A 26,971-nucleotide genomic window follows, 5' to 3' on the forward strand; every position below is an offset into this window, starting at 1 on the left:
CACACAGGCAGGGTCCAACTGTTGTAATTTAACATGGTCAAGTGGCTTTGATTAATAGCATAGACAAGCCCGGGGGCTACTGTGGCCAAGTTTGCTTGTCATTCTACAGTTGTATTCTTCATCCAAGTCCCCACCATTCTCTTGCTCTTTTCTCAGAGGGCTGGGTGCATGCTTTCCTTTGTCCCCTTTGCACTAACGCAAAGGTCTTGTCTACAGTACCATTTTTATTCAAATTTCCGACCACTACACTAACAGCAGGTCTGGCAATAGTTGAAACAGACCCACTGGCTGCTTTTGAACCACCTTAAAGACCTGCTCTGAGCATAATCAGACAGCCTGGAAGTTGAAATACAGGTGTCTTGTCTTTAGTGACACATTCACATCCTTGCTAGCACTGGAGCTGTGCTGATATTGCAGTGGTGGGAAATTTGAAAGGAAAATGCTGGTGTAGGCACAGGCAAAGTATATGCGTGTATGGTTTGGTTGTTTGGAAAGGCTCAGCCTCCTTACACATTCTTGTTTTGCTATCTAAGCTTTCTTTCTCCCTCCTTTCCATGCTACCAGAAAAGAAAGATGTCAGGAGAGAGATCCATCTATCCGTCCATAATGTTTTTTCCTTACTCTTTTATCTTCCTGCAAACTAATTTTTTTTAAGTGCTCTTTTGTTCTTGTTTGAAGTCCATAACCTTATTTTGATTGTCCAGTCAAATACCAATAGTAATAGTTTTGGTTCCTACCAAGAAACTTTCACATTGTGCTATTTAAGGGACATTACTTCTATACAAAGTGGAGGAGGGAAGGAGAAGGGCATGTTTTATCTTATGCTTCTACAGCTGAGTTGTAAAAGATGAATGTGCCTGGTGGCCTCACATCCACACGCAAGTTTATTACAGCCAAAAAGTACTAAGACAAGAATGAAAGTGGAGACGGACAGGCAAGACTGCAGTTAATAGATAATTGCATGTCATTGTGGACAAGAGGGAGGTGTGGCTTTGGTGGGAGGGAAGTCTATGAATCTAAATTGTGAAGTGTTTACAAAGCATTGAGAAGAGTTGGCCCTGTGTCTTTCTTAGGACACTAATTGAATCATTGTGAAGGTCACTAAACCAGGGGTGGGCTTCTCTTCCATTCTAGCTGCCTTCTTCCTTCCTCTTGAGCTATCTCCCCCACCACTTGCAGATAGTGCTCTTAACTGCTTTCATAGACTTGTAAACAGAGCTCCTTAGCTCAAGTTGAGGGTGCAATAATGTGGTATGATATGATCGCCCAATGACCATGCAGACTGAAATTTCAACATGTAGGATTTAGTGTGTATTTTGAGGTCAGTTGTCTTGTGAGGAATTAAACTAATTCAGTATATTTTGGAGCATGAGATGTAATTGGAGAGTGAATGGTATTAGACCAACATCTAGTGCAGTGTTAATATACATCTTCTCCGGTGATGGATGAAGGTCAGGCATCCATGCAGAGTTCCCCATATCTGTCAGCTGCCTTGGACACCACTGATTTGTGAGGTTTGAAGCTATCTGCAGTCCCTAGCAAGAGTTGAAGCCCATTTTGGAATGGCTCCATTCATCTCCCCCACCCACCTCCCAAAAAAAGGGGGGACAGAGGATTGTGTAAGCAGTTAATCTGTTCCAAGAGTTTCCTCATTCTGGGATTTCACTGAGGTTTTGTCTACACAGAGAAAGCGCACTTGTTGAACTTAAACTCATACAAAGCCCTGTATGGACATTCACTGATCTTGGTGCAAGAGTAGCTTATTTCAGTTTAACTTAAACCTATTCCCAACTGACTTAAACTAAACAGAAAAGCCATTCTTGCATCAAAAAAGTGTCCATGCGCACGCAGTTTAACTACATCGGTTTAAACTGACACCTTAGTTTATACTAGGGTTATCATATTTGAACATTCAAAAAAGAGGACACTCCACAGGGGGTGTTGGCCCCACCCACATTCCGCCCCCACTCTGCCCCAGGTCCTGCCCCCTCCCCGCTCGGCCCTGCCACCGCACCCCTCCTCACCCCTTGGCCCACCACTGGCTTGCTGCATCCCTCCTCAGTCCCCCACCCACCGCTCGCCTCCTCTCACCTGCCACTTATCTCCTCACCCCCATGCCCACCTCGAGAACCCCCGCCTGCCACTGGTCACCGCGTCTTGCCTCCTCACCCCCGCCTGCCTACCCACTCCTGGCTCCCTCACTGCTCGCCTCTTCAACCTCTGTTGGCGTCCCCCCCGCTCACCTACACACCCCTCACCTACTCAACCCCCACTGCTCACTGTTCACCTCTTCACCCCGCCCTACTCATCTACTCACCCCTCCTGCCGCAGGTCCCTCTGGCTCCTAGGATCAGGGGCGGCCGAGGGGTCTGCATATGCTGCACCTGCCACAAGCGTGAGCTCCGTTGCTCCCATTGGCTGGGAAAAGTGCCAATGGGAGTTGCCGGAGCCGCGGGGCTTGCAGGAACTGGCAACATGCAGAGAGCCCTCTACCACACATACCCCCCCAACCTGATCCTAAGAGCCAGAGGGACCTGCTGGGGGGAGAAGTAGGGAGTCCCGGTGATGCTTACCTGGGGCGGCTCCCGGGAAGCATCTGGTAGGTCCCTCTGGCTCCTGGGGTCGGGTCGTGGGCGGGCAGAGGGCTCTCTGCGTGCTGCTGGCGCCTGCAAGTCCTGCTCCACGGCTCCGGCAGCTCTCATTGGTGCTTTTCCTGCCCCCGCAGCTCTGATTGAGCAGGAGGGAGCCAGAGCAGCACGCAGAGACCCCCTCCGCCTCTGTGCCTAGGGTCTGCCCACACTGTAGGCTCCTGCCGGCAGGCGGGCGCCGGGAGCTGTCCAAGGAAGCGCCACCAGCCCTGGAACTTTGGACTTAGGGTTACCAGATGTCCGTATTTTCCCAGATGTTTTTAGATATTTAAAAGTTCCTCCCAGATGGCAATTTAAGAACTAAAAAGCTGGACATGTCTGGGAAAATATGGATGTATGGTAACCCTAGTTTATACCAGTGCAACTTTCTCATGCAGGCCTTAGTTTTCTCATTTCCTTCCTGCTCAGCATGCATATGAAGAGCGTATGGGCTGTCAGCTGGCATTCAGCTCTGCATTTCTATTTCGTATGATCTGCCTAGCTGCTGCAATTAGGGTGACCAGATGTCCCGGTTTTATAGAGACAGTCCCGATTTTTGGCGCTTTTTCTTACATAGGCTCCTATTACCCCCCACCTCCTGTTCTGATTTTTCACACTTGCTGTCTGGTCACCCTAGCTGTAATTGAAAGACTTAGGCCATGTATACAGTGTAGGCTACAGCAGCTTAACTGTGGCACCATAGCGCAAATGCTTCCTACAATGAAAGAACAGGTTTTTCTATCACTGTAGGAGCTCCAGCCTCACTAACTAGGTTAATGGAAGCATTCTTCCCTCAACTTTGCTGTGTCTAGAACAGGGGTAGGCAACCCATGATACGAGTGCCGAAGGAGGCACACGAGCTGATTTTCAATGGCACTCACACTGGTTGGGTCCTGGCCACTGATCTGAAGGGATTCTGTATTTTAATTTAATTTTAAATGAAGCTTCTTAAACATTTTAAAAACCTTATTTACTTTACATACAACAATATTTTAGTTACATATTATAGACTTATAGAAAGAGACATTCTACAAACATTAAAATTTATTGCTGGCATGCGAAACCTTAAATTAGAGTGAATAAATGAAGACTCAGCATACCACTTCTGAAAGGTTGCTGACCCTTGGTCTAGAACACCTGCCTCTTCTAGGGGCACTTGTGGCTTCAACAAATCTGACTATAGCAACACCCATCTTTGTGGTTTCTATAAACTGATAACAATCCTCAGCAGGCCAGACCCATTTTCTACCTGCGTCTCTAGCTATATAACCTTTAGCCTACAACAAATATTGTGCGCAATCTTGCCTGCTTGTCAAGCTTCCCCAGTACAGAGCTCTGTAGTTCCTTCATCCAGACTCCAAAGCTCCCTTCTTTTTATCTCTAAATGGTCTCCAATAGTGAAATGCATTTTAATTTTTAAAAAAATTGTGTTTCTCCACCACATACCTAATAAATGCACTCTGAGGACAATGTTGTTGCAGGAGGGGTAGTTGTATGTATTAGGGCCCAAAATTAAATAACCTGGGGTTTATTATATTTATTTAATTAGTGCTGTGTGTTTATTAATTGGGTTTGAGTGTCTGTGTTAAGTACAGTATCTGATCTACATTGGCAAGGAAGGAAGGGTAGGTGCATGGGTGAGAGAGAGAGAGAGAGACTTACCTGCATGGTGTTGCCCAGTGTAAGGAGAGTCTTCTCCTCAGAACACCCGTTTATAATGTACTGAGCTATCCCTCCCCCATGTTGTCTCTGACCCTAGAAGAGATCATTTCTCTGTGCTTAGATTAGACTAGCCTACATTAAAAGTGCCTGGAGTGCAACCTCAGAAGTCCTAAATTGCATTTTGAATTGAAGAGTGAGGACTAACTAATCAGTTATGGATTTCTATTAAGGGCTTGTCTTTGCTAGACTTCTGAATTAATTAATTGAGTTAATTGCCAATTAAGGGTAAAGAACAAACATTTATAGTCGGGATCAAATGGTGCGGGGAAGGTGCATGCCAGCTTTTATAAATGTGTTAACTACCTCGAATTAATTGCAATCAAAAGTCTAGTGAAGACGTATCCTAAAGCCATATCTACGCTACCACTTTCGTTGATATAATTGGTTGCTCAGGGGTGTTGAAAAACACACCGTTGAGTGACATAAGTTACACCAACAGAAGTGCCATGGAAGTGGACAGCACTATGTTGACAGGAGAGCTCTCTCCCATCGGTGTAGAGCAGCTGCACAAGTGAGCTTACAGCAGCGCAGCTACACTGGTACAGCTGTGCTGTTGTAAGCTCGCTAGTGTAGACAGGGCATAAGAGTGAACTGGGTAAGCAATTTCTAGTGAGGAAGGTTCAAGTATATATCAGAACTGTTGGTCATATGCATTATTTATTTATTTATTTATTTAATTTATTTAAAATCTTGTAAACTTCTATACAAATTATCTGTTGTCACTGGGCTTTGGGGTTTCCAGTGCAGCCTCCCTGTGTTTCAGTTTGAGAAGCACTGGGCTAGGCTAAAATACCTCCAAAGATTTGTCCCTACAAATGTGAGGATTCTCCATGAGTCTTCAGTGCCCTGTAGACCTGAGCTGATTTGCTAGGCTTTTGATTTGCTAGCTCTGCAAAGCAAAAATATTGATCTTTCCCACCACAAAATATTATAAACAAACATTTAGCATTCAAATCAGCTCAGTTAATACAAAGACATGTTATGAGAAAAAAAGCTGAATGAAAAGCAGGGCTGATTCAAGAAAATAGAGACCAGATAGCATGAAATAACTTGGAAAAGTTAAGCAAAGGAAAACAAACCAAAAGGAGCCCAGTTTTGTGCTGGCTCATCAGCCTTTGCCAGGGACAGCAGGCGAAATAGCACTTGCCTATGCTTTATTTAACTTGGCCAAAGGATTCCATTAGGCCCTGTTCACGTCCAAGCTACTCTAGGCCTTGTAACAATGTTTGAAAGTTTTACAATTTGTTTGACTGTTTTGCAGAATATGTTCCCACTAAACCATATTCAGTAGCTGTGCTAGACACCAGCTGAATATTACTTCACCAACATAATGTGGGAGTTAGCTGATGAGCTGTGTGGGGAACCATGTAACTCTAGCCACAGCTTATACCCAAGTAAACCTGTTTAAACACTGCTGTGGTTTTGCAAAACACTACTTGTGTGGAGAGAAGTTTAAATAGGCAAGAAAATTTTCATTAGTGGATTGGGGAAATCTGAGGAACTGTCCCAGATTGAGGTGTCACTGGAGGAGATTTTGGAAAAAATTGATAAACAGTGATAAATCATCAGAACGAAATGGTATTCACCAAGAGTTCTGAAGGAACTCAAATATGAAAGTGCAGAACTACTAACTATGATATGTAACCTGTCATTTATAACAGCTTTTGTACCAGATGACTGGAGGATAGCTAATGTGATGCCAATTATTAAAAAAGGCTCCAGAGGTGATCCCAGCAATTACAGGCCGGTATGCCTAACTTCAGTAACAGGCAAATTGGTTGAAAGTATAGTAAAGTACAGACTTATCAGACACATAGATGAACATGATTTGTTGGGGAAGAGTCAACATGGTTTTTATAAAGGGAAATCATGCCTCCCCAATCTACTAGAATTTTTTGAGGGATCAACAAGCAAGTGGACAAGGATAATCCAGTGGATATAGTATCCTTAGATGTTCAGAAAGCATTTGACAAGGTCCCTCACCAAAGGCTCTTAAGTAAAGTGAGCTGTCATGGGATAAGAGGGAAGATCCTCTTATGGATCAGTAACTGGCTAAAAGACAAGAAACAAAGGGTTGGAATAAATGGTCTGTTTTCAAAATCGAGAGAGATAAATAGTGGTGTCCCCCAAGGGTCTGTACTGGGACCAGCACTGTTCAACATATTCATAAATGATTAGGAAAAAGGAGTAAACAATGGAGTGGCAAAATTTGCGGATGATACAAAACTACTCAAGATAGTTGAGTCCCAGGCAGACTGCGAAGAGCTGCTAAAGGATCTGTCAAAACTGGGTGACTGGGCAACAAAATGGCAAATGAAATTCAATGTTGATAAATGCAAAGTAATGCACATTGGAAAACATCATCCCAACTATACATATAAAATGATGGAGTCTAAATTAGCTGTTACCACTCAAGAAAGATCTTGGAGTCACTGTGGATAGGTCTCTGAAAACATCCACTCAATGTGCAGCGGCTGTCAAAAAAGCCAATAGAATGTTGGGAATTAGGAAAGGGATAAATGATAATATAGAAAATATCATATTCCCTCTATGTAAATCCATGGTATGCTGACCCCTTGAATACTGTGTGCAGTTCTGGTTGCCCCATCTTAAAAAAAGATATATTGGAATTGGAGAAGGTACAGAAAAGGGCAACAAAAAAATTATTAGCTTCCATCTGAGGAAAGATTAATAAGACTAAGTAAGACTCTTCAGCTTGGAAAAGAGATGATTAAGAGGGGCATAGGATAGAGGTCTATAAAATCATGACTAGTATAGAGAAAGTGAATAAGGAAGTGTTATTTATTCCTCACAATGGAAGAACTAGCGGTCACCCACTGAAATTAATAAGCAGCAGGTTTAAACGAAAGGAAACATTTCTCCACACAGTCAACCAGTGAAACTCTTTGCCAGAGGATTTTGTGAAGGCCAAGATTATAATAGGGCTCAGAAAAGAACTAGATAAGCTCGAAGATAGATCCATCAATGGCTATTAGCCAGGATGTGCTATGATGCAAAACCACGCTCTGAAGTGTCCCTAGTCTCTGTTTTCTAGAAGCTAGGTATGGGTGACAGGGGATGGATCACTTGATGATTGCCTGTTCTGTTCATTCCCTCTGAAACACCTGGCACTGGCCACTGTCAGAAGACAGGATACTGGGCTAGATTGACCATTGGTCTGACCCACTATGGCCATTCATGTGGTTGGTTGTGTCTCCTTCTTTCCCCGTTCCCCCAGTCTTAGCAAGGATGGGTGAGTAAACTTTGTACCTGGTGTCCAGTAAAATTTCATTACCATTTTTCAAGGTTGAACTAAGGGGAAGTCTTGACTGGTATAACTTTCTACTTCAAGCTTTGTGTTGGGCATTATGTCCAGATGATTTTTATCTATAAATTGTTTCCTTGTAGGTGGTGTCAGATGCTGCTGGGCAAGGGGTTGCTATCACTGGGAACACCACCTTCAACAACTGGAATTGGCCTAATGCTGTCATCTTTGCTGCTACAGTAATCACAACAATCGGTGGGTATTTAGCATGTAAAGTCTCCTGGCCTTTAAGTCCAATGGGCTGGTACCCTCTCTTGTCAAACTGGCTGTCCATTGAAGGAAGATAAAAACTTACAGGAAGTGTATACAAATCAATAAAAACCTTAGAAAATGTATCTTTAAGGCACGTTTGGTGAGGCGATCACAGTTTTTCACTTTGTGCCCACAGAACTCAAATCCTTGAAATACGTAATAGAAATATTTCCCTTACTGAGTAGTTAAAATCCTATGTGCTGACAATGTGGGATTAATGTGTTCTTAGTTCAAATCAAGGCTTACACTTTCAAGTCTGTGTGATATAAATTTAGCACAGAATGTTGCCTTTAACTTAAAGACATATTCTTTGGGGCCTGGCACATCCACACATGCATGAGATTTTGTGAAACTCGCTTATCCCGTACAATCCCACACACTCCCAAACAAGCTGTTGATAAATGCATTGTCATTAGTGAAAGAGACAGATCAGAAGGCCTTCCTGTTTGTCTCCCGTATTTCTTGGAGAAAGCTGGGCAGATTGATGCACTCTCCTTAATCTCACTGCTGATTTGTTCATGTGGAATCCTATTGCACTGTAAGGCTTATTCCTCATCTCAGAAATGCAGACAGACTGTGCTGCAGGACTTGCAAAATCAGCTGCTACCCTTTTGCAAAAATCTGCCTTTGCTTTTGCAGAAGGTCTTTGCTAATATGTCCGGAGAACCCTGCAAGATGCAAGAAAACATCAGGGGCATTGTTTGTTTTGTCCTGACAAGGAACACACAGTGTTTGCAATCACAAATTGACATGGGGAGATGGAAACCTTACTGTGAAACCAAATACAGCATCATGTTCTGCTTGTTACTATTATTAAAAACCTTTTGGGGAAAAAAACCCTGACTTCATTGTTCTTTAAATTCCAGTTAAAGAAGTTAAAAAAGTTCAAGAAAGCAAAAACTGGTTTAATCAAGAGAATTCTGGCAGAGGGTTTGAAATCTGACTAGTTGCCCTGCCTGGATCCGTGCTCAGAATATTTGCTCACCTCAGTTGCTATCAGAGGGCCAAAGCCCTCACCAAGGCAACTTGCTCTATCCCAACCTTTCCTCTACTTCTTCACTACCAGGCTTCCTTTATCTGCAGAAATACCAGGCCAAGGCGTAGATGTTCATAATGGTTCTCATAAAAGAGCTGTCTTACCTGGGGCTTCTCGTACAGCAGATGTCAGGGAACAATTCCCTATGTATATGCTGAACTGCCTTGAATTGTCATCTGTGTAAATGGTCTTTTATCTCTTTCAGGCTATGGAAATGTTGCTCCTAAAACACCCCCTGGACGTGTCTTCTGCATATTTTATGGGCTTTTTGGAGTTCCTCTCTGCTTGACATGGATCAGTGCTTTGGGGAAGTTCTTTGGTGGGCGTGCCAAGAGGCTGGGCCAGTTCCTAACAAAGCGAGGAGTAAGCCTGGTATGGATTTCTGCTTGTTTTTCCTCTTGCAGGGTGTGGTTGGTGTATGACTTGAACTTCTAGTTCTTCAGCTGTCTGCTAATCTAGGTAGTGTACTTGGCTATTAAGGACCGTATTCTGCAATGGGATTACATGGATTGAACTGAGAAAAGGACTCAGCCCTGTTTGTAAGTTTGTAAGAGACAGGATCTGTGACCACTAGAGTTTGTACAGCACCTAGCACAATGGGGCCCTGATTGGGCCCTCTGGGTTATATGACAATACAAACATTTGATGATATCATAGTCACTATGAAGACATTTACAAAACATTGTTACAGAAATGTGTATAATCGGTATACATAACTGAGGCCTTGGCTACGCTGGCGCTTTACAGCACTGCAACTTTCTGGCTCAGAGGTGTGAAAAAACACACCCCTGAGCGCAGCAAGTTACAGCACTGCAAAGCGCCAGTGTAAACAGTGCCCCAGCGCTGGGAGCACGGCTCCCAGTGCTGCAAGCTAATCCCCACAGGGAGGTGGAGTGCCTGCAGAGCTGGGAGAGCTCTCTCCCAGCGCTGGCGCCGTGACCATACTCGCACTCCAAAGCGCTGCGCGGGATCACTCCCGTGGTAGCGCTTTGGAGTTTCGAGTGTAGCCAAGCCCTGAGTGTTTAATGCAGTAAAACCAAGCAGGTACAGGAAACTATTGAGGGTGAAATACATGTATGTACACAAGCAGGTAAATAGGTTTTGTGCAGGCATTGGGGGAGAATGGGAAGGAAAGTGCTAAAATTCCCTCCATGTGTGCCATGAATTGCAGTGTGTGTGGTGATCACTCTTATGGCTACTCCAGCCACAATATCCCATCTCTCCAGCACAGAGCTTAAGCGCTGTGGGGACCACGTTCTGCCTCTCTGTAACAGGATGAGTTTTGCCTATAGAGAATTAATAGACTGATATGGATTACAGGGCTGTTGTTCTCTCAAAGTTGTTAGTGGTGTCACCTACACCTTAGTGCAGCTTGAGTGGGTTGTGTAGTTCTCAAAACGCTTTGATAGAAATGAAGCCTAGGAATTCAGAATACTGCAGGTTTAGTTCATGTAACATGCCCTGGCTCTCCTTTCTCTCTTGAACCCTCCAGTGCTATCTCCTGTCAGTCCCATAGTGCTGCTTCACTGATCACTTGCTCCTCTTCTGTCAACTGTGCCTCTACCTCCACTGGCCTTTTACAACCCCCTTCCTTACTACCAGAGCACTCCTTATCTTTTGCTCCAGCAGCCACTGTGCAGGGTTGGTGATATGCTCATGGACTTCAGTATTTGGGCTAACATTGATGGACACACTGTAAAATGCACTGGGGTGGAAGAAAACTTGACTTGTGTTTTCTGAATAATTTTTTTTCTTTATCCTTCACAGCGAAAGGCACAAATTACATGCACAGCTATTTTCATTGTCTGGGGAGTCTTAGTCCATCTGGTCATTCCTCCCTTTGTCTTTATGGTGACTGAAGGCTGGGACTACGTTGAAGGTCTCTATTTCTCATTCATCACAATCACCACTATAGGATTTGGAGACTTTGTTGCTGGTCAGTTTACTTCCTATTTTATTATTTGTATATTACCTGAGATGTGTCTGTCTTCAATGTAAATATCAGTGCTCTGGTGTATGTACTTAACTTCCTGAGGTCTGGGTGCATCTGGAGGCTTTTGCGTTACTGAAGCTTTTATTAAAGATCAGCAGTACTCCAAGAGACTCTGGAGCTGGCCCTGCAACTTCTCTAAATGGCACTTCCTAGACCCTGAGCTCAGTGCTCTGCAGAGGTTGTGGGAAACAGATAGGCGTGGGGAGATAAAGAGAGTTGTCTCAGCACTGTGGAGTGGGAGACGCTGCTCCATTCCTGCCCTTGCTTCCACTGGTCCTAGCAACCACAGGATTTTGCTAGTATCTCCTCATGTGGGAGTGACCCAGAAGGCTTGTGACCTAACCCCATCAGTGAAAAAGTATTGGGTAAGGCCAAAGCTCTGGGAAACCATAGAGCCCCTTTCAAGAAAGTCAATTGAATTCTTTATACCTGTCTCAATAATCCTAATTTGAGTTAAGTATTCTCTCTCTCTCACACACATACATACATACATATTTAGAGCAAATAAAACTTTTAGAAACAAGCCTCATAGCATCACTGGGGTAAGCACAAGCATTGTCCCTGTTTCTCAGATGGGAAAAATGAGGCACAGAGGTGTTGAGGCCTAATCTTTAAGGAGTTACCTTTAATCTTGGGTGCCCAACTTCAGCCAGCTAGGCTCTGCTTTGATAAGTTGTGTTTGTTCCCCAGAAGTGCCAAGCACTCATAACTTAACTGAAGTCAGTGGCAGCTGTGGGCGACCAGCACCTCTGAATATTGAGCCCAAGATATCTAGAGTACAATGCCCTAGATTAGAGAGCACTCCTGAAAATTTGGGCATAGCTTGTCCAAAACCATGCAGGAGAGTTTGAAACAGAATCCGGAATCTTAATTACTGACCTCTGCTTTGATAACTAGATTGTCCTTTCTCCCTAACCAATTTTAAAAAAAAATGCTTTTTTTAACGAAAGATCATTCAGATGCAGTAGCTCATTCTAGGAGAGTTTAAATGCAAACCTCCACATGTTTTCTATTTCAGCTTTCCTCTTGGAAGGCAGGTATGAAAATGGTGGTCTGCAAACTCCTTGAAGATTCTTCATTGGACTTCAAGTTATATCCAGACTAAAACTTCCTTAAACTTTGTATATACTTTTTGTTATATAACCTTTCTTGTTTTGAATTCATTATAGGTGTGAACCCGGACGTGAACTACCATGCCCTTTACAGATATTTTGTGGAGTTATGGATCTACCTTGGCCTAGCTTGGCTTTCGCTCTTTGTCAATTGGAAGGTCAGTATGTTTGTGGAAGTCCACAAAGCAATCAAGAAACGGAGGAAAAAAAGGAAAGAGTCCTTTGAAAATCACTCTCCCTCTAAAAAAGCCCATCAGATGGGCAGCTCCAAGGATGTGAACATCTTCAGCTTCCTTTCCAAGAAGGAAGAGACATACAATGATCTCATCAAGCAGATTGGGAAGAAGGCTCTGAAGACAAGCAATGACAAAATGATTAAAGCAGAAAATGTCAAACCAAATATCCAGAATGCCAACAGGGATGCCCTGGTGACATATACAAAGAGCAAATCATTCGAGTATGACAATGTTTCCCTAGGACTCAAAAACAGTCACATCATGAGGCACCTAAATGACAAACGCACTGGAGACAGCCCCCTGGAGGGCACCGTGTTTATAAACCAGCTGGACCGGATCAGCGAGGAAGAAGGGGAAGTTTGGGACTCCAGGGATTACCGACCCTTAATCTTTGAGAGTGCCAATATAAATTTTGTAAATGAGGAAGAAGACGATGAGGAAGATCTTTCAGATGATGAGGAAACTTCGAAGTCCTCCATGGATGACAATCTTGCAGAGGAACCTGAGACTCCCAAAAAACTGGTGAATTTCCCATCCTCTGATGAATCTACCTTTACCAGTAATGAGTCGGAAATTTCTGTGCCTTATGAACAACTGATGAATGTGTACAACACAGTAAACAATGTAACAGCTACAACGTGAAGCAGCACACATTTTGGCAATGGTTTTTTGAAGGTGGTTAATACTGTCTATTCAAAATTTATGCAGGAGGAAGGCAGATTTATTGCTAGCACCTCCTGTCTAACACCCAAACCAAAAACCTCCTATGTCTTAATATCATCAACAGTTGTTTGCTTTTTGGAGCCAATCAGCTTTGCTTGTCTACATTAGAACAGTTGCAAGATGACAATTTAAAGCTTGAGGCATCTTGCTTCCTCTTGGGACTCTAGTTCTTGAAGAAAGTGGCAGGAAATGACTAAAGTTGTTACACTGGACCTATTTTTTTTTTAATTTTGCTTTTCATGGGAGAATTCATTTGGGTGTAAAACTGTACAGTTGCAGACAAACTGGTTTAGGCATATAGAACATGTTAGATTACTGCACTAGCCTTCACCTCTGGAAAGCTGGATTCAAGTCCTGCCTAGTTCACAAGTGAAAATAAGTGTGTGGTCTTATCCTAGCCACACATCACCAACTTGCTACCACTAGATGTGGCATAACTGGTAGTCTCTCTCCAGGAGAAGCTTGGGATTGGAATAGCAGAATGTACTTAAGATCAGAGTTGAGGTGCATTGGCAGTGGTGAGTAAAAAAGCTTCAGAGCTACCATGGTGTTTATCTGGGTTATGCCAGTGCTATTAGTAAATGGGGAGCAGTGAATTTATGAACAAAAATATTAAATTAAAAAAGCGCCAAAGGAACTGACTTAGAGAGCCTGCTTAGCAAACAAGAACCTACCTGGGATGAAATCATCCTTAGGGACATGAAAAGCACTTGTGGCTAAAATTCACTGTGTCCAGCAGCCAAGACCTGTGCAAGAAGAAGTTGGGAGGAAAAGCCACCGTGATCAAAATAAAGAGGAGCACAAAGGATATGACAGACTTTTTACATGGAAAGTGTCCTTCCACTGTCCATATTTTAGAGAAAATACTTGAATACACTTTGTCTGTACAGATGAAGTTTTAGTTAAACTGTCCTTTTGAGTAAAATCACCTTTTGGGTATCAAATCCTGTCTGAATGTTGCAATACCTGTCAAAGGGACCTGAAGAGCTGTTACAGAAACCTGTACGGTATGATCACTATCTCTGGTTCAGAAACTCTTGCTGTACCTCCCCAACTTGATATTTCAGATTAGACTTGAAGTTGAGATGGTTTTAAAAACAGTCACATTTTGAATGTTTTTTTTTAAAGCATGACCTACTTGGGTATTCAGTGGTTATTCTACCCCACTTCCAAGAAGGTTGTGTAATCGTAGACGTGGGTAAAATTTTCAGAAGTGCCACTGACTTAGGGATTGTCTACTCAAAGTATTAGTGCGCAAGAGATAAGAATGTGAATCGACAGTGCACTAGTTTGCTGCATGATAACTGGCTATGTGGACCCTGCTACCATGCACTAAAATCTCTTTAGTGTGCTTTGACATATTCCCATATGAAAGCATACTGTGGAACTTTTAGTGTTCTAGCAGGGTCCATTTGGCCAGTTAGTGTGCACCAAGCGAGTGCACTGTAGATTTTATACCCTGGCTTGCTTCATGCTAACTCTCTGTATAGACAAGCCCTTAGGAGTCTGAGTCACTTGGGCTCCTAAGTTACTTGGGCATATCTGAAAATTTTATTTCTTGCCTCTAATTAGAGCTTTTGAGTGGTTGTGGGGCACATGGGCTGTTTTTTGAAAAAGTTAACCCCAGATGTTTTGAGTAAAAAGAAAACGGTAATATATCTTTCTTCCCTTTTTAAAAAAAAAGATATCCATGCATACACCATGTAAAACCCTTTCAAATAAGCTCTTAATTACGTGTTGGCAAGAGGTGCTGCTACTCTGGAGAGTGGGGACACTGCGGAAGAGGGTGTGCTGAGGGAGGGGAAAGGACAGTGTCCCAGTATCCAAAGTATTTTTAGAACATAGAATTGTCAAGACCTTTGGACTTAAAATGGCAAGCTTTTGTTTTTGTTTTACAGCATCTAAATCATTCCAAGATGCCCTAGAAATGTTGAAAGTTCAGAGAACAGTACTGAAATATATGGATTTGGGAAGGAGAGGGGTAAATATTGCTGCCTCTAGAACTTGATGAGAAGGATTGTGTGGAATTTTGTAATACTAATCTTGAATGACTACATGTACTAATAACTGTAAATATTGGCCGCTGCTTGAAACATGGGTCTCTCCTTACACATTAGGAGGAGAAACTGTGGGAACCCAGCACTCCAGTTAGATATCACATTGACAAGAAGTTCTGAAGCCACCTACTGTAAAACAAGGAATGTCTGTTTTGATTGCTCTATGGAAACTTGTATTATGTTCATAAAGGTGTGTAACCTAATTGTAACAAAGGACAAGATCCCGCGCTGTTAAAAATGTTGGCAAAAATGTGGAATTAACTTTATTGGTTGCAGCGGTTATTCCACCTTTACAATATTATAGCTGAAGAGAGAATCTAACTCAAAGTGTAATTTCATACTTTTATTGCTTTTTGGAGTCTTGGTAACTAGGTGACCAGATTTGCAACAGGCTGGAATGAATGAGTGTCTGTACTAGAAAGGTTCTGATGAGTTCTAATAAGGTTTTCTTTTCACAGCCTTTCATCATGATTCCAAGCCCCTCAGGTATGCCTCCTTGTGTAGAAGGTTTTGGATGATAACTATTTCTTGATGCCACTATTTTTGGGGGGATTTTCCTTCAACCATAAGAAATGGGAGGCAGTGCTCCATTTATAGAGGTGTGACTTTTACTGTGGCAAGTCTAATATTCTCATTAAAGAAATGCACATCACTTAAACAAAACAAAACACTCCAAAAAACTACTCTTGTTCTCCAGCTTGTCTTCCATTGTTGACACACAGATCAAAGTTTTAGTGACAGTTAATGCAGTGTTAGGGTAATGCAGAAAAGCACACTGAAAAAGATGGAGAAAGTAAGTCCAGCTTGGTATTCTCTGTTAAGTAGAGAAGAGGAGCATCCAAAGTGTGGTCCATGAAGCTTTAGAATGTGGCTTCTCTTTAATACAGAAATTACATGACCCAGACACTTCTCTTGGCTGCTCTGACTGAGATGGAATGTTGCACAATCTCCATATCAAACTGCAGCTGTGTCTTTAAAGATGTGGAGGGATGTAATCTGTTTCATGTTATCAAGTTAGGTGCAGCTCTCTGCCTTCTGCCAAGCTGCTGACGTGGCCCTCAGTTGGACCTTCCCGACATAAAATATAAAAGTCTACATTATAAACACCATAAATGTTCAGGTACTGATTAACTTTCCTGGAACTAAGTGCAGAATTCTTTTTTTGAGACATAAACACATCTCACTCAAGACAACCCACCCATGTGCCTTACTGTAATGCTACTGGGCAAAATTCACCTCTTTGCAGTGGGCCAGCACAAGGGCTGTGCAGCAATTAAATCCTGCTTTGCACCCAAAGATTAATTGGGATTTAATTGGTACATTGCAGAGGGCCAGCACAAAACCGAAGAGGTGATTTCCTCCTCCTCCGCCAGTATTTTTCAGATCTGGTGCCATCTCAGAATTGCTTGAGTTCTAAGCCAACCAGCCCTCTTTGTCCACCCGTCTTCCACATTTTAAGAAAAGCAGCAACCTGGGGCCTTAACTAGCATTGTCTTCTTGCCCTTTGATTCTCATGTAATGAATCAGAAGTGTGTCCAGTATTTTAGCTCTTCAACATAAAAGTGCCTATAGCTAGTTTCAATTCCCAGATGCTGCTTGTGGAAAATTTTTGTATAATGTGAAGTAGTTCAAGGAAACTTAAGTTTACTGTTTGCCACCATTTAGAATTTCACTGGGGTTTGTGAACTGGGGCTGTGGTTTATTCCTCAATAATTTAAATTTTATAGGTGGGATTATGTGGGTCGGGTGCGACCTTTAATAAAAAAAACAAATTTATGGCAGATATAGACGTGGGGGTGAGGAGGGGAGAATCCTTCCAGTTGCTAACCTATTTCCAGCCATTTCTGGGCCATTAAATCTGAGCATGGTTTCCCCTTTCATGCCTGATTTCCATTTGCCAAGACGATCCAATGTTGTAAAAGGCATTGGCGGTTGCAACCAGGTCTTTATGTTGTGTTTTTAAAATGTTGTTCCTACATCCAAATTAAAAAGACAAGGGGGCCTCATCTTCCACTTTGCTCTCCCCTCTGTCTTATGCCAATTAGACTGGCTTGAGGGTGACTAAATGGGCTTCAATGATGTGGGTGTGTGTGTGTGTGTTTTGTGGCAGGCAGACTAACAAATCTGATACATTGGTACGAAACTGCTGAGTAGTAGAAAAAAAGAGCCGTGTTCTTCCAGTGCTGGGGGTTTGTGTGCATCCATTGCTGCCAATGGATGCCACAAAACTTAAACCAAAACCAGTGCTTACTGACAGACACCTTGTCATCCTGCATAAGATATGATTTTTTTCTCCATTTGATTTGAGTGGCACAGATAAAAAATATACCAACATTCTCAGTAAAATAGGAACAAAAAAGTTATACAGAAACCTATTGGCCTTAACAGGAGCGTGAGAGCTCTATCTTTTCTATACTCTTCTTGCCTTCTAGGCTTCAGTCTACTAATTTGATGCATTTAACTTAAAAATTATAAAAATATGTAAAAGAGCCCCTAATTTTTAGTCTATACAGTCCTGGTGATCTCACTTCTGTCACTCTGTCACGTGAACAGATACAACATCTGTTTGTTCTTTGTTTGGTGATTGTCACTGGAATCACAATGTATGTAAATATTGGATAACTCTGTGTCAAATGTAATTTATTTTAATATTTTGCAATAAAACGTGAAATGTACAAGTTGTTTTCTCCAGTCATAATGGGAGGGGGGGAGTGGAGAGGTATCAAGGAACTGAGTCTTATTTCTATGACACTATACATTTGTATTGCAATTCACAGACAAGGCTGGTCTTGTTTCAAAAAGCTACGGCCCTGATACAGCAAGTTGTAAGTTAATACACTGCACTTTGAGGGAGCAAAGTCTGTCAAAAAGACAGGCATGTTAGAACAGAGGTCAGCATTTGGAAGGCTAGCCAAAAGATCATACGGATATGCTTGTGTACCCACAACCGCTCTCCAGATCTTTCACTCCACAATGTCTGAACGGGAGGTAGATGACCAAAAAAAAACCAAAACAAAAAAAAAAAAACTATTAAAACTGTAGGAGCAATCCTACAGTGGCCATTGAATGGGCTAGAAGACCTAACGGCACTTTTCTGTCTCCAGCAGTTTAATGTACGGAGCACCAGGAGCTCCCATAGAAATCAGTGGGAGATGGGGTGACCGACTCTCGTGGAAAAAATCAGGCCACTTACTGTACATGCCTAACTTTAGGCACCCAAGTCTGAACATAGTCTGATAGCTATGTGTATGATATGTACATACCCAATGGCACACTCCGGCTATTTAACACCTAGCAATTGATGACTGGAAGTGCCAGACTGGGATACTGTTAAGTTCTGACTCGGGGGGTTAAGTTTTACCCTTTGGAATCTCAGACAGAACTTCCTGTAATACCTGGCAATTTCCTTTTAAGTGCCCTCCAAAAGGGCCTAACCAACCTTGAGCCTGAAAGTTTGGGGATGTGCTTCTGTCAGTGTTTATGTGGTGGCATCCCTGCTGCTATGAGGTAGTGTTGTCTAGTGGCTAAAGCGGGGCCAGGGATTTAGTTACTATTTGTTTGCTGCTGACTCATCATATATCTTTGAGCAAGTCACTTCACCTCTTTGCTTTAGTATTTACACTCCTATAAAATGTGGATGATATATAGTGCTGTAAGACCCCTTGAATGAAAGGTTACTATGCAAGTGCAATATTTATTAGACTTTGCCCCTCTCTCTTGCAAACGGGTAGAATTACACTCTGAGTCAGAGTGTGAATGAGGGAGCTGATCCTACATACCATGCCTGAACTCTGTGTAACTACTGAGGAATGTGGTTTTATTTTGGTTACATACATGGTGAAAAGAGGGATATGAGAGCAAAATTTAACCCTGTCCATAATAAACAGGGCTGGCAGGTGTCCTGTATGGCCTGTGAAACTCTCACATTGGACAGCCTTCTCGCAGCTGCCTGCATTTCAGCTGGGTTCTCTGGCATGCATCCATCCAGCTGAGCTGTGGGCAGGCATCAGGCTTATGGCTGTGCCTCCTGGCCACTTGGGGCCATTGTGCAGATATTCATCTGCCCTTTGTGTCTCAGCTCCAGTGGCTCCCATGCTGCAGCACAGCCAGGAGGGAACAACTGGGAGGAGATGGTATTGTAGTGGTGGCCCAAGGTGAGGAGCCCAGTACTGACCCCAGGCTCCCTCAGCTCCCCAGGGTTTCCCATCACAAACTGCCAGGCATCTGGGAGACTAGTTGGGGATTCGTGGGTTTGTTATGAGGAACAGGCATCCAGGCTGCCTCTTTTCTGTTTCCTGCTACTGCTCCCACTTGGCTGTGAGGAAGAAGAGGTGGCTGCTGCAGTGTCTCTCGCTCAGGGCAGGTTAGAGGTTTCTTTCACAATGAAAGAAAAGGGAATGTGGTATCACCTACCCCAACAATTCAAAAATCACGAGTCAGACCTTAAATCTTGAAACTTACCAAAAAAAAAAAGAAGGGGTTGGGTCTGTCTTTTTTTTTATTTTCTGAACTCCTGTGGCCCATCCCCAGCCTATGTCAATTAGTGGTGCCAACTCCCCCAAAAGGTGATGTTGATCCTCTAGGGCAGAAGCTCTCGCCCCAATCAATCCTGCCTCAGTTTCCCCCACTTCTGTCTCCTCCTTGAATACTATATACAGATGTGGTCTCCTCACCTCAAAAAAGATATTCTAGCACTAGAAAAGGTTCAGAAAAGGGCAACTAAAATGATTAGGGGTTTGGAGAGGGTCCCATATAAGGAAAGATTAAAGAGGCTAGGTCTCTTCAGCTTGGAAAAGAGGAGACTAAGGGGGGATATGATACAGGTATATGAAATCATGAATGATGTTGAGAAAGTGGATAAGGAAAAGTTATTTACTTATTCCCATAATACAAGAACTAGGGGTCACCGAATGAAATTAATAGGCAGCAGGTTTAAAACAAATAAAAGGAAGTTCTTCACGCAGCACACAGTCAACTTGTGGAACTTCTTACCTGAGGAGGTTGTGAAGGCTGGGACTATAACAATGTTTAAAAGGGAACTGGATAAATTCATGGTGGTGAAGTCCATAAATGGCTATTAGCCAGGATGGGTAAAGAATGGTGTCCCTAGCCTCTGTTCTTCAGAGGATGGAGATGGATGGCAGGAGAGAGATCACTTGATCATTGCCTGTTAGGTTCACTCCCTCTGGGGCACCTGGCATTGGCCACTGTCACTAGACAGATACTGGGCTAGATGGACCTTTGGTCTGACCCAGTACGGCTGTTCTTATGTTCTCTCTACTCCTCTTGCAGCTCTAGAGTTGCTTAACCCCCCTCTCCCAGGTCGGGGGCGGGGGAGCTGCAGGAGGGGTAGAGGGCCCCTGCCCCTTCCCAGGATGGGTGTTGCAGGGAGGGAGGGGAGAGGAGCTGTCCCTGTTACTCGCAGGAGGGAGAGGAGGGCTCTTTCTGTTCCTTCTTGGGTTACTATACATCTGGGTTTTCCAGGATATAGCCTCTTTTTTGAGCCTCTAGCCAGGGGAATTTTTCAAATAACATGAAATGTCCAGGGTTTTCGCAGAGCAGAGGCTGCACCTCAGAAAGAGCCGCGATTTGGTCCCTCCCCTGCATTGGCATCAGGTCCATTTCCGACAACCACAGCTGCTGGACCCCAAACAGCTCCCAGCCCTCGGGGGAGGGTCCCACAGGGTGGCGCTGACTGATGGCTCTCACTGTGTCCCGGGCTTGCTACCGTGACAGGGAACAACACTGCCCCCCCGACCTCCAGTGAGTCCCCCTCACTCCCACAGTGTCCCAATCCTCTCCCCTCTTTGTCTCTGTGAGAATGGTGTTGGCTCCTGACAGTGGAGGATGAGGAGGGGGAGGCAGGGGCTGTGGAGAAGTCAGCCAGTCAGAGGGGTTCCCCCCCTCTTCCCGACCAGTGCTGAAATGCTCCACAGGGCTGGAGGTTCTGGTGTCCTCACTGGTCTGGCTCCATTCAGCCCTTGCTGAAATCTTATGACTTGCAAAGGTATCCTGAGAGTTGGTGACACTATAAATGAGGGGAGCATCCCCTGGCCTCCTGGCACGCTTGCTCCTGTGACATGTAACTTAAGGAGCTGTCCTACCCTTGACAGCCACGAATATAGGTGGGAGGAAAGGAAGAATCTATAGAGCCTATCATTCCTCTCAACATTAAGGCAGCAGGGATCCTGCTGGCTGGGGCTGGGAGGCCTGGGGGGAGGAGAGTTGCAGAGCAAACCACCCCACGCTGCAGGAGCTCTAGTTCTGCCAGACTGGCTGGGCTCAGCTCCCTGTTCAAGGCATTGCGACCCGATGTATAGGGACACAGCACATACAGATTTGGCCTGGCCGCAAAGGGCAGCTGAGCTTAGCCAACCCTCCGGGACAAGAGCCACTTCAACCGAGACAGGGAATTTTGTGGGTCAAAGCAGGACCGTCTCATGAAACCTGGGACTCTTGGGAGGTCTGCCCTACCCTGTCCTCGTGTACATCCCTTGATGTTGATATTAGGCTTTCAGACCCTCTTTTTCCATAGGTCCTTTTGGCTGTTTACCCTGTGGTGAATAGATTAAAATATTAGCTGTAGACCTTGCACAGCCTGGGATGTTTAAAGTATTTGGGGGAATGTTGTTTAATTTCCATGTTGACAGACACCAGCCTGCCTATGGCATCTGGCACCATTTCTGCTGACGCATGTGCAGGCACGCTCCCAGAAGAACAGAGGTTGCCTTTGTAACATTGCTCAATTAGGTGTTCCTTCCTCCCACTCTTGCCCTAAACTCTCAAGAAATCAAACTGAAAGAAGTCTCTTTGGCCAACTTGGGAGAGAGGAGTAAAAGTCCACCAAAGGGGGTGGGATGGAGAGGATATTAAAAGTCCCATCATGTAATCAGCACCAGGATGAGCTATCCTTGTTTCACATCATAACTAGAGAAGAAACAAATCGTGTCTTTAGGGTATAGTATTGTGCCTAATACAAACCAGCTATAAATGTATACAAAAACCAGGCTCAGGGCCCATAGAAATTAACAATTCTAGATAAAAAGGAGTAAAAGATAATCCCAAAAGCAGGGCTGGCTCCAGGCCCCAGCGCGCCAAGCGCATGCTTGGGACGGCATGCCGCGGGGGGCGCTCTGCCGGTTGCCGGGAGGGAGGCAGGCAGCTCCGGTGGACCTCCCACAGGCTTGCCTGTGGAGGGTCCGCTGGTCCCGCGGCTCCGGTGGAGCATCCACAGGTACGCCTGCAGGAGGTCCACCAGAGCCGCGGGACCAGCGGACCCTCTGCAGGGATGCCTGCAGGAGGTCCACCAGAGCCGCGGGACCGGCGAGCGGCAGAGCGCCCCCCCATGGCGTGCCACCGTACTTGGGGCGGCGAAATGGCTAGAGCCAGCCCTGCCCAAAAGGAAGAGTGGGAGCAGAAAGAGTTCAGAGAGAGAGAGACCATCTTCCAGAAATAGAACTTTGAAAATAAGCTGAGTCACTCTAGGCTGGAAGCACTTTCTCTGATGATCACATTCCCAAACTGAGCTTTACTTCTGGACAGAATCCTGTTGACATACAGGACTGCAGGTTTACACATGTTTTATCTGCTGCTGGTGTAAGCTACTCCAATGCAATGGTGTCAAGAATGGTATAAGACTCCAGACAAGACAATATTCAAAAAACGATTATATTTTAAAAATATTGATCAGACTAGTTGTAGGATAATTATTAGAGAGAGTCAAAAAACAAAAACTTGACTGAAAAACTTTTCCATCAGATTTCAGAGTGGTAGCCGTGTCAGTCTGTATCAGCAAAAACGACGAGGAGTCCTTGTGGCACCTTAGAGACTAACAAATGTATTTAGACCTAAGCTTTCATGGGCTAAAACCCACTTCATCAGCTATATGGAGTGAAAGAAACAGTAAACAGTATATATATTACAACAAGCTTATGCCCAAATAAATTTGTTTATGTCTAAGGTGCCACCAGGACTCTTCGTTGTTTTTCCATCAGAAAATGTAGTTTTTGTTGACACTGGCATTTCTATAGGAAAATTTTGATGAAATATTCTTATTTTCTTACTAGAAAAGTCTATAGTAGTTTGGAGTAACTGTATAAATGTGAAATTCAAAACTTTTTTTTTCAATTTTGAATTGATGTTTTGAAATTAAACACATTTGAAATTTCTTTCAGTGTTTGGAAACCAAAAAAAATCAGTTTTCCATTTTCAGGTTTTGGATTTTTGGGGGAGAAGCAATCTGAAAAGGTAAAACCGAAATCTTTTGATTTCCAAAAATTGAAAAAAATTCATTTTGACTTAATGTTTCATTTTAAAATGTTTTTAAAATTTCTCACAGAAAACAACTTTTTTACTGAGAAAATTCAAATAGATATTTTTCCCCATAATTTTTTGTGGGGGAAAGATGTTGATTCCCCCCACCCCAACCAACTCTAGTATTTTTGAGAAATAACAAAGAATCTTCAAACCTGTCTGTCATTCTGCCTTAGCCTGAGTGCATTGCAGTACAGTGCACTCTACCTTTAATTGTACTCAATGCATCACCTCTTCTTTCAAAGGAGCACAGGCCTGCACTGAAAATAAGAGTGCCAGTCTACGCTGATCAGAGTCCTTACTTAGGGCTTGTCTACACTACAGAGTTGCAGCGCTGGTGAAGGGGTTACAGCGCTGCAACTTAGGATGTGTACACACCTGCACGGCACTACGAGCGCTGCAACTCCCTGTTTGCAGCGCTGGCAGTACACCCGGTCGAGCCTCGGGTGTAGAGGATCCAGCTCTGGATCACCAGCGCTGGTCATCAGGTGTAGACACTCACCAGTGTTTTTGTTGACCTCCGTGGCATAAGCAGGTATCCCAGCATACCTGAAGAAGCCTCTCTGGTAATCAAGCAAACTCCATTGCCCTGTGCTCACCTGACCCCTCCTTTAAATGCCCCGGGAATTTTAAAAATCCCCTTCCTGTTTGCTCAGCCAGGTGTGGAGTGCAATTAATCTATCAATCACTCAGCAACCATGCCTCCACGCACCAAACGAGCCCCAGCATGGACCAATGCAGAGCTGCAGGACCTCATTAGTGTTTGGGGAGAGGAGGCTGTGCAAACACAGCTGCGCTCCAGAAGGAGAAATTATGATACGTATGGGCAGATATCGCAGTCCTTGATGAGAAGGGGCCATGAACGGGACGCCTTGCAGTGCAGGGTAAAAATTAAAGAGCTGAGGAGTACGTACTGCAAAGCCCGTGAGGGAAATCGCCGCTCAGGAGCTGCCCCCACAACCTGCCGGTTTTACAAGGAGCTGGATGCCATACTTGGGTGTGACCTCACTGCAAATCCTAGGAGCACGATGGAGAGTTCAGAGCAGGGAGAAGTGGGGGATGTTGTAGAGGACGGAGACAGTGAGGCTACTGGCGTGGAGGGAGACACCCCGGAGTCCCAGGACACATGCAGCCAGGAGCTCTTCTCAAGCCCGGAGGAGGCTAGCCAGTCGCAGCAGCTGGAAGCTGATGTTGAGGAGGAAGCTGAGGATCGTGCTCGTGGTAAGTAGATTTCAATGTTTTGTGAGAGGAGGATTTTGGTTATCGCTGCCTGCATGCATGCGTAAACGTGGAATAGCCCACTGATTTGATCTATAACGTCTCTGTAATCTGCCTCGGTAATCTCTTGAAATGCTGCAAGAGCGTTTGCAATTTGCTTTCTCAAATTGATCGGGAGAGCCACCGTGGTCCCTGTCCCGGTCAGGTTAACTCATCCGATCCACTGTGCAGAGAGGGGTGGGGGGACCATGGCTGCACACAGGCAAGCTGCATAGGGGCCAGGGCGGTATCCACATTCCTGTAGAAGACCCTCCCTCTCTTCCCAGGTAACACGCAGCAATGATATGTCTGGCAGTAGGAAACCCTGTTGAGAGTTTAGGGATAATTGAGTGCAGGGCACCAGATTCGCGGTTCCCCAGCCCATGGCACTCTGTTTTTACCCCCACCCTTCCCAGCACGTAGGCAGCCACGCGGTGTGCTCCGGTGTTCCCCGACCCCCCCTCCAAGCAGGTATCCTTCCCCGCGGTGTGCTCTGGTGTTCCCCACCCACCCTCCAAGCAGGCATCCAGCCCTGCGGTGTGCTCCCGTGTTTCCCACCCTCCCTCCCAGCACGTAGGCAGCCCCGCGGTGTGCTCAGGTGTTCCCCGTCCCCAACTCCAAGCAGGCATCCTGCCCCGCGGTGTGCTCTGGTGTTCTCCGACCCCCCCTCCAAGCAGGCATCCAGCCCCGCGGTGTGCTCCCGTGTTTCCCACCCCCCCCCCAGCACGTAGGCAGCCACGCGGTGTGCTCCGGTGTTCCTCGACCCCCACTCCAAGCAGGCATCCTGCCCCGCGGTGTGCTCTGGTGTTCCCCACCCACCCTCCGAGCAGGCATCCAGCACCGTGTTCCCCCCCCCCGGTCAATTCCCACTCCCAAGGGGAAATTGGGGCAAAACCACTCACCCCATTGCTCGCCATGACTTAGCTTGCCTGCCCTCCCTGTGTTATGTGAGGTATGTGAGAAGGATGCTACCAAAAGTCTAAAAAGTCCTTCAAACTGTGATAATAAACAATGAAGCCTCTGTGTATTACATGGTTCTATCTCTCTGTTTTCTAGGGACCTTGACTACTGCAGCCGTATCACCGGCCTCACGTAGGTTGCAGAACTTGAGACGGAATCCTAGGAAATCAAAAGAGGAATTGATCAAGTCTGTAATGAGCCACTACAACAGAGAAAGTAGGAAGACAGAGGAATGGAGAGAGAAGACCTATGAATGGAGAAGCAATGTACATGGGTGGAGAAAGAGTGTACACGAATGGAGGCAAACAGAAATCAGGAGAAAGGAATTGTCTGCCAAAAAAACCACAAAGCAGATGATAAGCCTCCTGTCTCGCCAAACTGAGTCTTTCGAGTCTCTTGTAGCCATGCAGACAAATATGTACCGTGGTAACCCACAGCCCTCCCAAAGCCCTCTTCCTTGTTCCCCAGTATTTCCACAAAACAACTTTCTCCAGCAGCCAGTTCTGTATTATCCCCAGCTGCCCCCAACACCTATAAGATCACCTACCAGCCCTGATAACTATAATTCTTACCCTGTTCACTCTACCCCCATTATTCTGCAGCATAGTAATCCTGAAGTGCAGCAGACAGTGAATATTGATCAAAATAGGACATATTAAAACCTGTAAATGTACAGTCCACCACTCTACCCCCTTGCCTGTTATGTACTGTATGTTGAATAAAGTTTTTTTTTTCTATTTCTTTCACTATGTTTTATTGTTGCTGGAAGTGGTAAATATTAAACAGCAAGGTAAAGCAAAGCACATCAAATGCATCAAACATTACTGTTGGCTCTCAGCATCAAATTGCTCCCTTAAAGCATCCCTAATCCTTGAAGCCCTTTCCTGGGCCTCCCTATTAGCCCTGCCCTCTGGCTGAGCAAACTCATCCTCCAGGCGTCGAACCTCGGAGGTCCATTCCTCACTGAATCTTTCACCCTTCCCTTCACAAATATTATGGAGGGTGCAGCACGCGGATATAACAGCGGTGATGCTGCTTTCCACCAAATCTAGCTTCCCATAAAGACAGTGCCAGCGAGCTTTCAAACGGCCAAAAGCACACTCCACAATCATTCTGCACCGGCTCAGCCTGTAGTTGAACCAGTCCTTGCTCCTTTCAAGCTTCCCTGTATATGGTTTCATGAGCCATGGCATTAAGGGGTAAGCGGGGTCTCCAAGGATCACAGTGAGCATTTCGACGTCCCCTACTGTGATCTTGCGGTCTGGGAAAAAAGTCCCGGCCCTCAGCCTCCTGAACAGGGCACTGTTCCGAAATATGCATGCATCGTGCACCTTTCCAGGCCATCCTGAGTAAATGTC

The 26,971-nt window shown here is 44.7% G+C and overlaps 2 protein-coding genes across 3 annotated transcripts in view; both read left to right on the forward strand.

Annotated features, from left to right (window-relative positions):
- Positions 1-17,198, forward strand: part of KCNK5 (potassium two pore domain channel subfamily K member 5) — a 62,445-nt gene extending 45,247 nt beyond the window's left edge. For both annotated transcript variants that reach the window (XM_050948571.1, XM_050948572.1), the window contains exons 2-5: positions 7,758-7,869; positions 9,168-9,334; positions 10,730-10,898; positions 12,125-17,198. In XM_050948571.1, coding sequence (XP_050804528.1) covers positions 7,758-7,869; positions 9,168-9,334; positions 10,730-10,898; positions 12,125-12,945 — 1,269 coding nt within the window. In that variant the 3' untranslated portion in view covers positions 12,946-17,198. The remainder of the gene's footprint in view (positions 1-7,757; positions 7,870-9,167; positions 9,335-10,729; positions 10,899-12,124) is intronic.
- Positions 17,199-24,029: 6,831 nt separating this feature from the next.
- On the forward strand, positions 24,030-26,635 carry LOC127048729 (zinc finger and SCAN domain-containing protein 29-like). Its single transcript, XM_050948608.1, has 2 exons — positions 24,030-24,617; positions 25,710-26,635. The coding sequence occupies exons 1-2, from the start codon at positions 24,095-24,097 to the stop codon at positions 26,270-26,272; spliced, it is 1,086 nt and encodes a 361-aa protein (XP_050804565.1). The 5' UTR covers positions 24,030-24,094; the 3' UTR covers positions 26,273-26,635.
- The last annotated feature ends 336 nt before the right edge of the window (positions 26,636-26,971 follow it).

Source organism: Gopherus flavomarginatus, chromosome 4, assembly GCF_025201925.1.
Source record: "Gopherus flavomarginatus isolate rGopFla2 chromosome 4, rGopFla2.mat.asm, whole genome shotgun sequence".
Classification (NCBI taxonomy): domain Eukaryota; kingdom Metazoa; phylum Chordata; order Testudines; family Testudinidae; genus Gopherus; species Gopherus flavomarginatus.